Source organism: Sphaerodactylus townsendi, linkage group LG02 (assembly GCF_021028975.2).
Source record: "Sphaerodactylus townsendi isolate TG3544 linkage group LG02, MPM_Stown_v2.3, whole genome shotgun sequence".
Taxonomy (NCBI): domain Eukaryota; kingdom Metazoa; phylum Chordata; class Lepidosauria; order Squamata; family Sphaerodactylidae; genus Sphaerodactylus; species Sphaerodactylus townsendi.
Genome location: NC_059426.1, coordinates 131,983,699 through 131,999,048, shown reverse-complemented (window position 1 = coordinate 131,999,048; position 15,350 = coordinate 131,983,699). Strand labels below are relative to the sequence as shown.

The 15,350-nt window shown below is 41.0% G+C and overlaps 1 protein-coding gene across 8 annotated transcripts in view; it reads left to right on the top strand.

Annotated features, from left to right (window-relative positions):
• STXBP6 (syntaxin binding protein 6) overlaps nucleotides 1-15,350 on the top strand; it is a 152,953-nt gene that overhangs the window by 114,250 nt on the left and 23,353 nt on the right. For 7 of the 8 annotated variants that reach the window (XR_007243544.1, XR_007243541.1, XR_007243540.1 and 4 more), the window contains 2 exons: nucleotides 9,929-10,059; nucleotides 13,822-13,987. The exons of the other annotated variant lie outside the window; for it this stretch is intronic. Coding sequence is in view for 1 of the 7 variants with exons in the window: in XM_048485068.1 (XP_048341025.1) it covers nucleotides 9,929-10,059; nucleotides 13,822-13,987 (297 nt within the window). In the remaining 6 variants the exon portion in view is untranslated. The remainder of the gene's footprint in view (nucleotides 1-9,928; nucleotides 10,060-13,821; nucleotides 13,988-15,350) is intronic. 8 annotated transcript variants of the gene reach the window in all.

Here is a 15,350-nt window from a genome sequence, read left to right as displayed (position 1 = left end):
TCTGGATACAACTAGATTTTTTTTGTTTTTTACTCACCTGCACTTCATAGAATTACTCAGAAGTCCTGGTAATTATAGTTTCTCAGACTCTGTGAAATGCTACTTTCTATTGATAATTTAAATTGTTGTGCTTTCTGTTTGAGGTTTAATGTAATATAGTGAGTAGAGAAAGTACCAGTTTGTATGTGATAAGTAAATTATTGTTAGATAGCCTGTTCATCTAAACCTCCTAGTGGACCAAAGTGTACCCATCATTCACTCCTTATATTTTAATGAATATCTTGCTGACTCAATTCATTTTCCCTTCATTTTTAAAGGCTCAGTAGCAGCCACATAGGGAAAACCACATTCAGGCCATGCATAGTGAAAGGAGGTCAGTTCTTTGTCCACATTTTCCCCAATGCAAAAGACTACCTACTCCCTTCTGAAACTACCTGACCACTTAAGTTATCTCCAGAGCAGAGGCGTACCTCCCATTGGGCAAAGCGGAAGGTTCCCAAGTGCCACCTTGTGGTGTAATGCGACAAAATTGCAGGTTTGTGAGGGGATTTTGTATTTTCAGTGTTTTTCCGTTTTTTGGCCTGCAGGGGGCGCAGATTTTAGGCTAGCAGCACCGAAATTTCAGGGATTTTTTGGGAGACTCTCCTGATGATATCACCTGTTTAGAGGTTTGGTTTAGGGAGTTTAAAGTTATGGACTCCCAAAGGGAGTGCCCCCATCCCCCATTGTTTCCAATGGGAGCTAATAGGAGATGGGGGCTACACCTTTGAGGGTCCATAACTTTGGACCCCCTGAACCAGACTTCACCAAATCTGAGTGGTATCATCAGTAGGGTCTCACGAAGATACTCTGAAATTTTGGTGCTGCTATCTTAATAATTGCACCCCTGACAACAGGCACCCCCTAAATTTCCCCAGATTATCTTTTTAAATTCACTCCCTTCCCACCAATGCTTGTTTTTTTTCTTTCTTTCTTTTATTCTCTCAGTGCCTAATAAAGGTTGTTGTTGTTGTTGTTAAATCTACCCCCTTCGGCATGGTTTTAAAGGGAGAATCTGAGGTCCCCAATTTAAACACCATTGAAAATGATGCTGTTTGGGGGTGGATTCCAGCATCACTTGTTTGAACTAGGGAGCCCAGATTCTCCTTTTAAATCCACCTTAAAGGGAGAATCTGGGGGCCCCAGTTTAAATAACATTGAAAGTGATGCTGTTTCCCCCAATTGGGGGGACTGGATACAACACCATAAAATGTTTTCATAGCAGTAATAAAACATTTTGAAAGCATTTTGAAAATGTTTTCCAAATATTATTTCTGCTGTGTGGCATGGCCCATTGCTATGTTCAGATTTGTGAGTTGGGGGATGTTCTATAATGTGATGGTGACTTTGAAACGACCTGGTGGAAAAAATCATTGTTTGGTCATGGTGGGGGGAGGGTGGCCACCCATGGGGGGGCATCAAACTCAGGTTTTACCCAGGCCTCAAGTTCGCCTAGGTACGCCCCTGCTCCAGAGGCCCTGCTTTGGATGCCCCCCATCTTCTTAGATTAGGCAGATGGCAGCCTGGGAGAAGATCTCAGTAGTGCCAAAAAACCCTCTGGAACTCTATCCCCAGGGAGATTCAGGAGCATATCTAGAGAAAATGGCACCTAAGGCAAGCCCTCAAATTGCACCCACCTCCCAACCTCTTGTGATTTGCATGTTATGCCACTGTTGATACACCCCAAGATTGCCTTACCTTTTTTTGTTGCTGCATTTCACTGACTGCTCATATTTTACTTACTGTCCACCCGTACTCCAAGATCTTGTTCTTACACACTACTACTCAGTATTGTATACTACATCCAGAGAGAAAGGGGAAGGGAAAGAGAGAAAATGGGGGCACAGAGAGATAAAGGGGGGGAAGGGAAGAAAGAGCTGCAGTGGCAAGGGGCATGGCAGAGGAAACATCACCCACGTTCTCGCCACCTCAGCTACAGCTAAAGCTTACGATTACTTTAAAATTAAGCTTCATTTACTTCCAGGCAAGTGGTGCCAAGGCTGGGAATGGAAGAATGGAAACAAGGTTAGGGACGGCACTCCTTCCCTTGCTTTGTCCCCACCACCAGTCTCTTTCCAACCACCACTCACCTAGAAGTACATTAAGTTTAATTTAAAATAACAATAGGCCTTTTCTGTCTGGGGTGGTGGTGACCAGGGTGTCCCAGGGAACTGGCACCTGGGTCAAGCGCCCCACCCTTGTCCCACCCTCATTACATCCTGGGGAGATTCATCTGTACCCTTCTGTTGTTGTGTTCTACCATTGGATGAAGATGTTTCCATTTTGCTTGACATTCTTTCAGTGATCTCTCCTTGCTCTCCAATGTTTTAATTTTCCCCCATCTTTTGTACTTATTTTAAGCTCAGGTTTTAACTTGTTCTAATAATGTATTTTGTGTTGGTTTTTAAGATTAGATTTATATGTTATAATGTGTTAGCTGCCTTGGTGGTCCTATGAGGGCAGAAAAGTGGGGTAAAAATATTATTAATTAATTACATGCCCTTCATATTTATTTGTCTTGTGGAGAAAAAAACACCATTTAGGGATAGCTATTTTAATGGATAGAAAGGGAAAATGTAGAGTGGGAAAATTCGAACTCCTGCAGTTCAACAGTCTCAATCCACTGAGTGACTTTCTGCATATCTGCTTTTAAGCATAAAGTAGTACCATTCTCTGAAAGCCGTCTAGTTTGTCCCTTAGAAATAGCTCTTTATATGTCTAAAAAAAATTGAGAGAGCTGGTAATTAGAGTAACTGTTTCAGAAAGGTATAATTAAAGCCATCTACTCTGTCACCTCTGCTTGGTCCTCTAGCATTGTTGTTGCTTTTCTGATGCCTCTGCAGAAAAGCAGTTTGCTGTCTTTCAACAAGGAGGCTCCATGAAGCTCTGAGCCATAGTTTGAATCAAATGTAAAATACCTTTCCATAAGTTTATCTGATAAAATAAGAGTCAATTACATGAACGCTAGCAAAGCATAGTTGTTTTGAAACCATTTTAGGACATCTTTTATTGTAGTGGCTATAACGGCAAGAGTGTCAGCATTTTCCTCCTGAAGCACTTTACATCCACATCTTGTTACAGTAATATAATTTTGATTTCTTATCAGCATGCCTTGTCTGTGTTAATGATACCCACTGCATGAACCCAATCTTGGCAGGGCTTTATATTTCCTTGATCAAGTCTATCCAAAAGTAACCCAAATGTGGTTATAGATAACTGCTCATAGCTGGCCATTTACTGATCAGAAATAGATGGTTTATAAGAAAGTGTTGCATAATTATTCTTGCTAAATATTTGCCCCAGATGACTATAAATTTAATAGAACAAAGTAATCAGTTACTGGATCAAAGTTTCTACTGAGAATGAAGCCTCTGGTTGCTTTACAGCTGTGCCTGTGAAGAAATGTATTTTCATATACTGATCTGAAACAAACTTCAAACACGTTTCAGCTGTTTTTGTTCTATCAAATAATTAATACAGACCTCTTGCTTACGGGATTGATTTTGATTCAATGAAGTGGTGATTATTGAGTTCCGCATTACTGACCTCCATTTAACTTGTTTGATTAGCATACATTTATAGTCACAAATGTTAATGGACTGATAACCCCACCCACAATACAATGCACTCAACCACACCTTTGCATAGCAAGTTCCACCCAAACACATACTGATTTGTTCCCCACCCTGGGACATGGACAATATATACCCCACTAAACATTCCCTTCTCACTAGACACAGTGTGTAACAGACTTCTCTCTGTGATACACCTCTGAAGATGCCAGCCACAGATGCAGGCGAAACATTAGGAACAAGATCTACCAGACCACGGCCACAAAGCCCAGAAAACCCACCACAACCGGTTGAATCCGGCCATGAAAGTCTTCAGCAATACAATCTATGAAACATCTCTGAAACTACCATCTAAACCAGTGATGGCGAACCCATGGCACGGGTGCCAGAGGTGGCACCCGGAGCCTTCTCTGTGGGCACGCACACAGAGAGTTCGACATGTGGGGGTGGAAAATCACCCCCACACACACACATCTAGGCTGGCCTGGGCCACTGAGCACGGCATGATTGCACTGCTGTGAGCAGGGAGGACACGGCTGGCAGGCCTGGTGCCTGTACTCCAGGAGGCTTCTGCCGGGGGGGGGGGGGGGGGGGCAGAAGAGGCAGAGATGCTAGAGAGGCACAGAGCGGTGCATGCCGGACTTACTGGAGGCTAGAGCAGGCTGGCCCCTGCTTGAGCGGGTGGGGTGGAGGAAGAGGGAGCCAACCAATTTTTTCTAAACTAAAACCTCAGCATTCAGGTTAAATTGCCGGGTTGGCACTTTGCGATAAATAACCTGGGGTTTGGGTTGCAATTTGGGCACTCGGTCTCAAAAAGGTTCGCCATCACTGATCTAAACTAACCTGAACTAAGTAATCTGAAGTGCTGTGCTAAAGTAATAAAATTCTGAGCCTCTGTTCCAAGCTCTCTGGTGTAATTAGCATATATTTTCTTTTGCCTCATGCCTTGTTTGCTTCAATCGTTCATCTCCAAATTTAAATATTCTTTCCTTCATCATCTCCTCTGCCTGTTTAATAAATCTGTGTTCTTGATTAAGTTTAAATCTTCCCCAATATATTTATTTTAGTGTGCTAAGTTTGGGGAGTGTCTTGAGAGGGAAAAAGGAAAATAAAAGTTAATGGGCATCCCTTTGGCTTCTGTGATAACAGGGCTGAGGTGCTTTCTACTTTCAAGCTACTATTATAAGAAGTACCTCAGACCCTGAAGTGAAAAGGCAGATAAGATCTGAGAGTGGTCTCCCTGCTTTTCTGTTGTAGAAGGCTGAGTGGGTGTCCATTACATATGTCATGTAAAGTTTGAATTGCATGTAAAAAAGCATTGCATGTGCTTTGTGATATGCAATTCTTTGCTATGACATGAAGAGGGAAATGTTTGAATATCCAGAACCTTAAAGGACCAATGGACCATAACACAATGGATTACACTGATAAAGTATGCAGGCTAAAATGCCAGGCTTACTAGAAGTAGTCTCTAATTTTCAGATCCCAAATACACACACACGTGGCATAAATACTACACTAACATAACTTTACTCAATGAATATTTGATCTGAATAATTCATACTGTAAGCCAGCTTAATATTTCTATTAAATGGCTTATGTAAAGTTCCTGTGTTCATGATTTGTCAGAATAAAACACATTTTCAGTACTGAGTCACAATATGGAGACAGTATATTTTCTGCTGGTGAACATCAGTTTCAGATGCACCTCAACTGTACACAAGGTTATTATTTTGCTTGATGGAGAATAACTCTATCTAAGGAGACCCTTAGACTAAGGTGACCAGATGGTCACCTTTCCAATCCTGGATTTGGGAAGTTGCCATGCTGACGAAAGCAGTCAGGGGCAGAAGCACATGAGCTTCGGCAAGCAAGCCTCAGAAGCCCGCGCGCGCTGCTGCAGAAGCGCACGGGCTTCTGCGGCTTGCCGTTTGCCACCCTGTGACAGGGCGGCAAACGGCAAGCCCCAGAAGCCCGCGCACATGACCGCAGGATCATAGGGAGGTGTTCTTGTATCGGCGCTCCTCGGTCAGAAACAGGGAAGCTCCCCAGAAGGCACTGCGGCAGCCGCAGTGTCTTCTGGGGAGCTTCCCTGTTTCTGACCGGGGAGCGCCGTGCAAAAGGCTGCCTTTTGCGGCGGCGCTCCCTGGTCAGGAAACAGGGAAGCACCCCAGAAGCCTTCTGGGGCGCTTCCCTGTTTCCTGACTGGGGAGCGCCGCAGCAAAAGGCAGTGTGCTGCTGGGGCCATTGTCCGTAATTGGGACAATGGCATAAGCCCAGCGGGATGCGGGACACTCTACGCAAAAGCGTGAGTGTCCCGCGAAAATAGGGACGGATGGTCACCCTACCTTAGACCCTAATGGACTTCTCTCAGTTCCAAAGGACCTGCAAGACAGAGGTGTTCCACCAGACCTATGGTTGATGACAGAGTTGGTGTTATCACATCTTCATTGATCCCATCACCTGGCCTGGACACTTGAAATTCCCTGAAGATCCCCCTGCAATGTCTTTGTCTGAACTTCCCAAGTCACCCCCCCCCCCACACACACACACAGGTTTTGTTTTAAATATGTATTTTACTTCCATGTGCATTATTTTTATAATATAAAGTTGTTACCATGAAGTGGTAACTTCAGTGCTGTTATTATTTAAAAGTTGTATAAATGCTTGCATTTAATGTGCCTTACTTTTACTGTACATAATGTTGTTGATGTATTTGTTGTGTGTTTTTGTTGTGATCTGTCCTGAGCCCACTTGGTGGGGGAGGATGGAATATTAATAATAATAATTATTATTATCATCATCCAGTCATTTCCTCTGTAGAAAAAAATAACTACCATACTGTCCATCCACCAGTTAAGCTCTGTGACCCTTTCCACTAAGGTGGGAAGATGGAAAGACTAGAGATGGGACTGCTATGGAAGTGACACTTTAACTCTGAAAAATGCCCTTGCCACTAATCCTTACTTGGCACTTATCTTAAGGAATTAGGACAGAACATTTCTTTACCCAGGTTTTTAACTGGAAGACTGTCCCATAATTATAGCTTCTGTTTTTATGGCCTTTCTCTGTCCTGACTACCATTCTCTGATGCTTCATGGGGTAGACAATCTGCCTTGTTATATGTAGACTGCCCCACTCCTGTCACACTGATAATTTAAGTTCATGGTCACTGAAAACATTTTCCGTTTTATACTCACTGCTAAACTTGTGCTCATGATGTTTCACGTTGGTCAATCTGTTCATATGGCGCAGTAGGTTTGATGCTGCTTTTGTTGATGATTTTAGGATTTTAATGGTTCTTGTTTTATGATTCTATAGTTGAATGGTTTTACTTTGCAAGTCACCTCAAGCAGGTGTCCAGAGCAGACGCCTACACATTTTTAAAAATAAAGAACAGTTTAGATTTATACCCCCTTTTCTCTCCTGTGAGGAGACTCAAAGGGGCTTACAAACTCCTCTCCCTTCCTCTCCCTAAAACAGACATTTTGTGAGGTAGGTAGTATTTATTTATTTATTTATTTATTTATTTATTTATTTATTTATTTATTTATTTATTTATTTATTTATTAATTATTTCGGCTTTTATACCGCCCGATCCCCGGAGGGGCATTTAGATGGATGACTGGAGAACCAGAGTGGTTTAAAACAGCTTTATTTATGGTTAGCGACATGAACTGGCAGTAAACAGCTAACAGACATTGTCGGGGTCTCTTAACTCTGCCCATTAACTTGAATTCTTAAAGTTATATCATTATAGGTAGGGCTGAGAGAGTTCTGAAGAACTGTGACTAGCCCAAGGTCACCCAACAGGAATGTAGGAATAGGAAAACAAATCTGATTCACCAGATAAGAGTCTGTTTCTCATGTGGAAGAATGGGGAATCAAAACTGGTTCTCCAGATTATAGACTACCTGTTCTTAACTACTACACTATGCCTTTGCTTTCGTACTCATTATGTTTGTTGTTTTCGCCTACATTAAAATACTTTTTTGATGCTACTTATCAGACCTGTATAGTTAAGGATAACTAATACCTGCAGAAAAACAGATCTATCCTCTCAAGAATGGGTACACATGTTGAAAACTTTACCACTAATCTTGGTGGAGGCAATTATCCCCTGCCAAGGCAACACATGCTATCCAATAAACTGGAAATGATTGTATAGCTGCTTGCAAGTACTGTGAATGTGACAAATAAGTTTTCATAATGTTAACGCTTTATGAAGCAGCAGCAAAACTCTGTTCTTCTATTGAGTGTTCAAGAGTTCATTAGCATAGTAGGTCTACACACTGCAGGTCACAAATTAATGCACCTGTTTGTAGGTGGAGCACTAGACTGCTGCATAATATTATTGAGATACTGTACGTTAAAGGTGGTTGTGAGAAGACACTGATGAACACATAAGCACAGAAATAGTTTATCCATCTCCAGAGGATAGTGCAATATGAAGGTGTTTAGTAAGAAGGGCCCCGGAGATAATAGTTTTATCATTAATTACAGTAACTCATGGTAAGTATGAATAATTTATTTCAAAGAATGTGTAGCAATTATGTGTCTGTGTGCCTCAAATTCAAATGAATTTTAATCAGACAAACGCTGCAAAGTAAAACATCACATCACATAAGGTAAAATATGCCAAATTCATTGGTATGTGTTTTATAAATCCATGTAAGTTGTGAGCATTTAATCCTGTTTATACATACTGTGCATACTTGAGGCTTTCAATTGTTTACTTTCCAAAGAGACCATTGATATCTTTATATGAAAGATACACATCACTGGATGTTGTTTGATTATTATACTTCAGCAATCATGTGCAGCTGGATTGCTTATGAATTATTTCTGTACCACAAGGATAGCACAATATCCAACTGTGTTTGGATGCAGTCTCTGTGACTGAAAGGATGAAAAAGAAAATCCAGTTTTCTGCGTAGGTTTTGCCTTTGGTGTTCTCGGGAGCTGAAAGCAGTTCTTTTTAAATGTTCGTTGGTAAAGAAATGCCGCTATTTCTCTGAAATGCAGGACATGCAATAGGTGTGTTCTTTTTCCGAGCACAGAGACTGCTTTTTAAACAAAAAACTCTTAAATTTTAAATGACTGGTCATTAGTTTATAAAAATGAACGTGCATCACAGTTCTGCAGTGCCTGTAAGACCAAGCTATTCCACCAAGCCCATGATTGAAGACTGCAACTGTGTGCATCTAGCTGGCCTCCCCTTTCTTCTCTTTCCCCCTCCCCTTCTCAATCCTCTATTGGGAGGTTGTTGGTGTGTTATCTCTCAAGTGTTAGAACGAAGCTGAGTTATGTTAGGTATGTTACTGGTTTTATTGATTTTTGTTGTGTTGGTAGACGTAGTAACCTCCCTGAGATCTTCTGGGGAAGGGTGGCCTCTAAAACTAATAACCTAAACTAAACTATTCATAATTCTTGCAGAGTTTTTAATTTTAGAGAATATTTTAAAGGGTTAATGTACAGAGTCTACATTCAAAGCAGTAGTAGGCACAAGGGCTCCTAGCCTTTGAACCATCAAACTACAAAGATCCTTGAAACTAAACCTAAACTAAACCTGAACAATTTCCTCTTGTGCAACAGAAGTACATTTACAGCTGCTTTACACCAATGACATTCTTCAGATAGCAAAAGAAAGGGTAGAGTTCCAGTTTTTGAAAATGACCATGGATGAGATCATGGGTGAGGTCATGACCAATTGGCCATGCTGGCAGGGGCTGATGGGAATTGTAGTCCATGAACATCTGGAAAGCCGCAGGTTGCAGACCCCTGGACTAGATGACCTGTTGGCCCCTTTCCAACTCTATGATTCTGTGAAAGTTGATGGGGCAATAGCTGATTATGCTGAAAATTTTCTTTATTGTAATTCCAAAGAATAAGACACACTAAAGGTGAAATGTGTATGTTTCAGTAACCAGCACAGCATGGTGAATGTTTATGATCATTTTGCATTTTATCCTTTATTAGTTCAAACAACATTTGAATTCTGGAAGTGAGCTTTCAAGTTATACAGAACTCTTCAGAGGGAAAATAATTTTAATGAACAAAGTTTCAGTGATCAGAACTTTAAGGTCTATTTGCCATTCTCTTAAAAATTTATTTGAAAATATTTGTCTCTTTTGATTGCATCTTGTTTTACTGTTTCAATTGGCTGAGTCGCCATTACCTCAGATATGCTGAAGGAGTCCGTCATTAAGTATTGAATTGGGAAACTGTCTGTTTGAAATCAAGAATGGTTTAATCATGTGTGTCATTGTGGAGCCATTTGTTTGCTCATTCATGGCCTCTTTGTATTATGTGTACAGTGACAAACAAGAAACCTGCACAGGCATCTATTACAAAAGTCAAGCAGTTTGAAGGTTCTACGTCATTTGTGCGAAGGTCACAGTGGATGCTTGAACAACTTCGCCAGGTTAATGGCATAGACCCTCATAGGGTGAGTGTAATTATATGAGGGGGGGGGGTGTTGATACATTTGTTCCTTATTCGTATTAGCTTTAATCTTATCTCCTTGCAAATTTTCTTGTTTCTCTGCTACAAAAAAATTCACTGTTTAATGTTTCTACCTAAGGAATTATTTAAATAGTTCAGAATGCCACCTTCAGTTTCTCAGTATCCAAAATGCCTGCTCCAGTTTTTTCAATATACTTCATCTATCTTTCCATATTTTATTTTTCTGTGGTGGTCTCTGCATAGCATAAATATAACATTTTTAGGATATTATAAAAAGCATTTTGGGGAAGAACTTCACACAGCTCTCTTCCCCAAAACAATTTAAGTCCATTTTATTTCTCTCAACCAAGGTTTTTCAAAAATCGCTAAACTAGCAATCTTTCCCCCAACCCGGGTTGAAGACATTTCCTGCCTACTGAGCGAACACAAAGAAGGAAACACTTTATTTATCCTGCCCCAAATCTCTTACCCTACTCATGAGTAATCCTGCGACCTGGCAGAATGCCTCCCCCAGGAAAACGCTTAGGGAGGAATCCACCTGTACCACCAAGGCAGAGAGAATTCCAGGCATGCCATGCCTTTCCATAGGTCTCAATCTAGATCCCCCCACCCCGTTCCCAAGGGGACAGATATAGACTCTCTCCACAGGACACCCTTAACTTCCTTGAGGGGGAGGAAGTGAGCAAGGGAGAGGACAGGGACTTGGTTGAACACTTCTCTGGCTCAGAAGATACCCCTGCCAAGTCCTCAGAGCAGTTCCTGTGATTTCTTTTTAGACAGAGGACTATCATACCTCATTGCCAAGACTATAACAGCCCTAGACCTTCAGAATCCTGAAGATGCAGAGGATCCTTCTGTTCCTTCAACTTCTATTGCAAAACTTATCAAGAAGTGCCCTAAGGGGAATAGAGAATATTTTCCACACAAGGATGGCATCAAAGTACACTTCCAGAGTACTTTGAAAGGCACATTAAGAAGGATTGGATCAACCCTGCCACTAGCAAGGAATTGCCTTCGGTGTTCAAGAAACTTTATGCAGTTCATGAGGATGTTGCAAGTTCCCTTTGTAGATGCCCCAGTAGCAGCCCTACAATCTGGGGGACTGGTCTCTAAAGTTGGGGAGGGAAGTATTAAGGACTTCCTAGATAAGTGATCAGATGCGGTACTCCGTAGATCACATGAATGGCTGGTGACCACCATCAAGGCACTCGCTCCATCTTCTGTAGTGACCAGGACAACCATAATATGTCACAGACAGATCCTGGGAATGCTCCACCCTGAGGAACAGGGAATCAAGGAAGGTATTGAGAGGATACTTATTGCCACGTCCTTCTTAGTGAACTCTACCTCTGATGCCCTTACGCTAGTGTCATGTTCTATGGCCTCCATAGTGATGGCCCGCCGCAATGCCTGGTTATGCCCTTGATTTTCATTCTAAGGTGGTGGTCTCTGGCTACACCTTTCGGGGGATGTTGTTGGTAGGGAACTAGACCAGGTTCTAGTGGGGAATAGAGACAAAAAGAAATCTATGCCTAGGTTTGTAAGCTCCAAATGCCCTTCCACCCTGTCCAGACCCACATTCAGGTCCCACAGGTTTCTTCCTAGAGCCCCTGGGAATGGCAGACGCCTACTAGGCACCTTCAGGATAGCTTTCGCAGGCACAAAACAACAACTTTCGGCCCTCAGGCAAGTCAGACAAAGCATTTCGAACAGACAAGCCATCTCAAGCATGACTATCTTCAGGCCCCTGTTGGTGGGCGTCTCCGACACTTTCAAAAACAATGAATAGGAAGGCATATCCATGTCTGGACCAAGGGAGTCATTTCTATGGGTTATGTGATAGAGTTCGCACGACTTCCAAAACCATGTTTTGCTCCATTACCCCTTCATTCCAGGCCCAATAAGGTGGCAAGAACGACTTCAACAATCCAACACCTGCTGCACATAAAAGCCATAGAAGCAGTTCCAGGCCCGGAAAGATCCTTAGGGGTTTACTCACATTTTTTCACTGTTCCCAAGAGGAATGGCAACTGGAGAGCATCTGCATTATCTTCATCTTCATTATTGTTTGTTAGGCACTATAAGTTGCAGTTGATTGCTGCTGTAGAAGCGGCCTTTTGCAGGAGAGTGTTGAAGCACATTATTATAGAGTAACGATGTCCCATCTGTTTGGGGACACTGCTCTGGCAGGCCCCAGCAAGATGTCCTTCGCCTCCAGGAGAATGGTCCATTGGATGCTCACTATGAACAGCTTTTCTCCTGGTAGGCTAGGAGGACATCTTGGCCCTCCCTGGATCATAGTTAGACTCCAATTAAGTATGATACTTTTGTATGAGCCTAGATATTCGTGGTCATGTTCTTGATACTTCCTGTTATTTGTTGTTAATCTGTGATCAAGCACTGCTTTGACAGACAGATACTGGAGAGAAGATGGCTCCTGAGACCTAATACAGGAAGTAACACAAAATAATTTCCTGCCTCCCTGAGAAAGGGCTGGGAATCACCCAGCAAGATGTCCTCCTAGCCTACCAAGAGAAGGGCCCTTTACAGTGAGTATTCCAATGGACCGTTCCCTTGAAAACAAAAAAAAAGGAAAATGACATGCACGGGATCGCTAGGCTAAACAAACCTTATCTACTTTTTACATGGAAATTGCACGCAAAGGCGGTGCAAGCAGAGGAAACCTATGTGGAAAACGTTCACCTAATGGTGCAGGCATGGAAAATCTTCAGCAGCACGTGAAATGGTGGACACAGCAGTGAAACCGACAATAACTGAATGCAGCAGGTGGGGAAAAAGATCTATTTTGGCTGGCAGACTTGTGCTGTGGGAACACAAAATGCCAAAACAATTTTTTATAGGACCCTGAAGACGTTATATTTATGCTGTGCAGAATCCCCTTATCTTTTGCCAGTTTCTTATGGGCCTTTGTTTTCATTGATTGGCTACTACTTTAAAAATTGTATTTACTGTCATCTCATTTCCTAATCTATAACAACTTGTGCTACTGCTTTGTATTAGATCTTGAAATGTAATTCTCAGAGCAAGAAAATTCTCTGTTCAAATCATTATCGTATTAGTACAGGTACCTTTCAGAACCCTTCAGAAAAGCAATGTTTGTGTCGTTTCCCCCCTCCCCTCCTTTGCTGGTGCATATCAAAATTTTCTGCTCAGGAAATCAGAAGTGGTCTCCCATCTGGAGGTCAGCTTCTCATGGCTGTATGTAGCCTGTTCCTGCAAATAACTGAAATAGGTTGTGAACAGCCAAGCAGCCTGTTAGGTAATTAGCTGCATAGTAGCCACTGGTGCATTTGAAGTGATCTGAATTTGTAGGTGTTCAGTCATCCCTAATCTGACCATATGGCTACAAAAATTTAATATACCCTCCCAGAATTCAGTAAGAGAAGCACACCCTGATATTCTTTAGGTACAGATAAAACCCTTTTTCCAGGTACATCAGTTGACAGTTTATATCATTGTGATTTGACCATTTCAGAGTCTTTAGCCCCAGTGAATCCCCCAACTCAACTAATTTGGTGCTGAATTTCTGACTTTTCTGGAGGTCCTTGGCTGTTGTAGTTACAAATGGGATAAAAGTAAATGCAGTTTTTAAAGTAGTAGGGATTTGGTATAGAAATTGTGAATTTACAGAATATTTTAAAATATGCTTTTTTATTATTTATGAGCCTATTGCAGATGCTGCAGCTTTATAAGGTTAAAGTAATTATATTATTATTCTTTCTAGGATTCTCCAGAATTTGATTTATTATTTGAAAATGCTTTTGACCAATGGGTAGCAAGTACAGCCTCTGAAAAATGTACATTCTTTCAAATTCTCCATCATACCTGTCAGCGTTACCTCACAGACAAAAAACCAGAATTTATCAATTGCCAGTCTAAAATTATTGGAGGTAAGTTATATGTGCTTTGATTGTATGGTTCAAAATAATTTGAGTTCATCACTTGAAGGTTCTAAATCAGAATGGATAAAAATCAGTGATTAAAAAAAATAAGATGTTTTAAAATTTAAATTGGATTTTTTAAAAATAAATTGATTTTTGATGAAAATTCTATCTATAGAAAGTTCCTGTTTAAGATACATTATAGTCCAAAGATTCTTCATCATGAAATAAAGATTAGTTTTTAATTATGTAGCATGAGACGGTATATTCATGCAATGTTTAAATATTTTGGTAGGTGAATTATATTAATCCATTCATAATGTCAGGCTCTTCCAGATGTTTCGATGAGATTATTTTGGGCCATTTTTCCATCTGGAAGATATTGTCACAGATGCTTGGTTTTGCAGCTCTCAAAACTGAATTTGTGTCTGCAGAGATAACATGCCTCTTCTTCACCATAAAATGTTATAACATTAATATACAGAGTGGAGAAGAACTTAATCCCATTGTTCCTTTAAAAATCTATGTGCATAAAATCATAATTGCTAACTTTCAAGAAGTTCAATGACTAGAAAATTGTTGGCGCGGAATAGATCTGCACAAGGAGCAAAGTATGAGGAGGGAGGGGCAAGCAGTAAAAATGAAAGTGAAACCTTTTGAGCAGAATATTCCACAAATCTTGTGATTTTTGTGTTTACAGCCTGTTTATCGTGTTATTTTCTTCCTGAAGAAGAAAATCTATAATGGCAGTATGCCCTAAAAGAGATCCATTTTGGGAATATTTTAATGACATTTTTTGTCTATGGGTAAAGCAGGCATGCATGCAAACTGCAAATCTTGCATCAGAGAAAGGCAGACCTGGTGACATGACTTGAATGAAATTGAAGACATTTTACTTTGCAATAATTTTGTAACAATATATCTGTATTTCTAATATTATAACCAAATTTTTGATATAAGTATAGCAGTGCTGATTCCTCTCAAACTGATTAAAACTTTGTGTGTTCCTAAGATCAACTGGAAGTCTTCGATCCATATCTCCCAAAAGAGGCAAACACAGCCACTGTTGCCACATATTTTTGCCCCCTTCCAGATTCAAATAAAGCTGGAGGGCTGGGGCAGTGAACAGCCAGCAAGGGGGAGCAGCAGGCAGAGGTTATTTTTTGGTTCATCACTTGTATATTCAGTTTAGCTACCTGCTGTTGGCTCATCTACCCACCCTAAAATATCATGAAATTTACTGGTCGCCATTTGGGACCAAGCAGAATTTTTTTGAGCTTTTCCTTTATTGATCTCCAATTGTTTAGGCCATAACTATTTTAGAAGGAACAGGGCAAGCTTCTTAGGTTAGGAAGGGATAAGCAATGAGCAG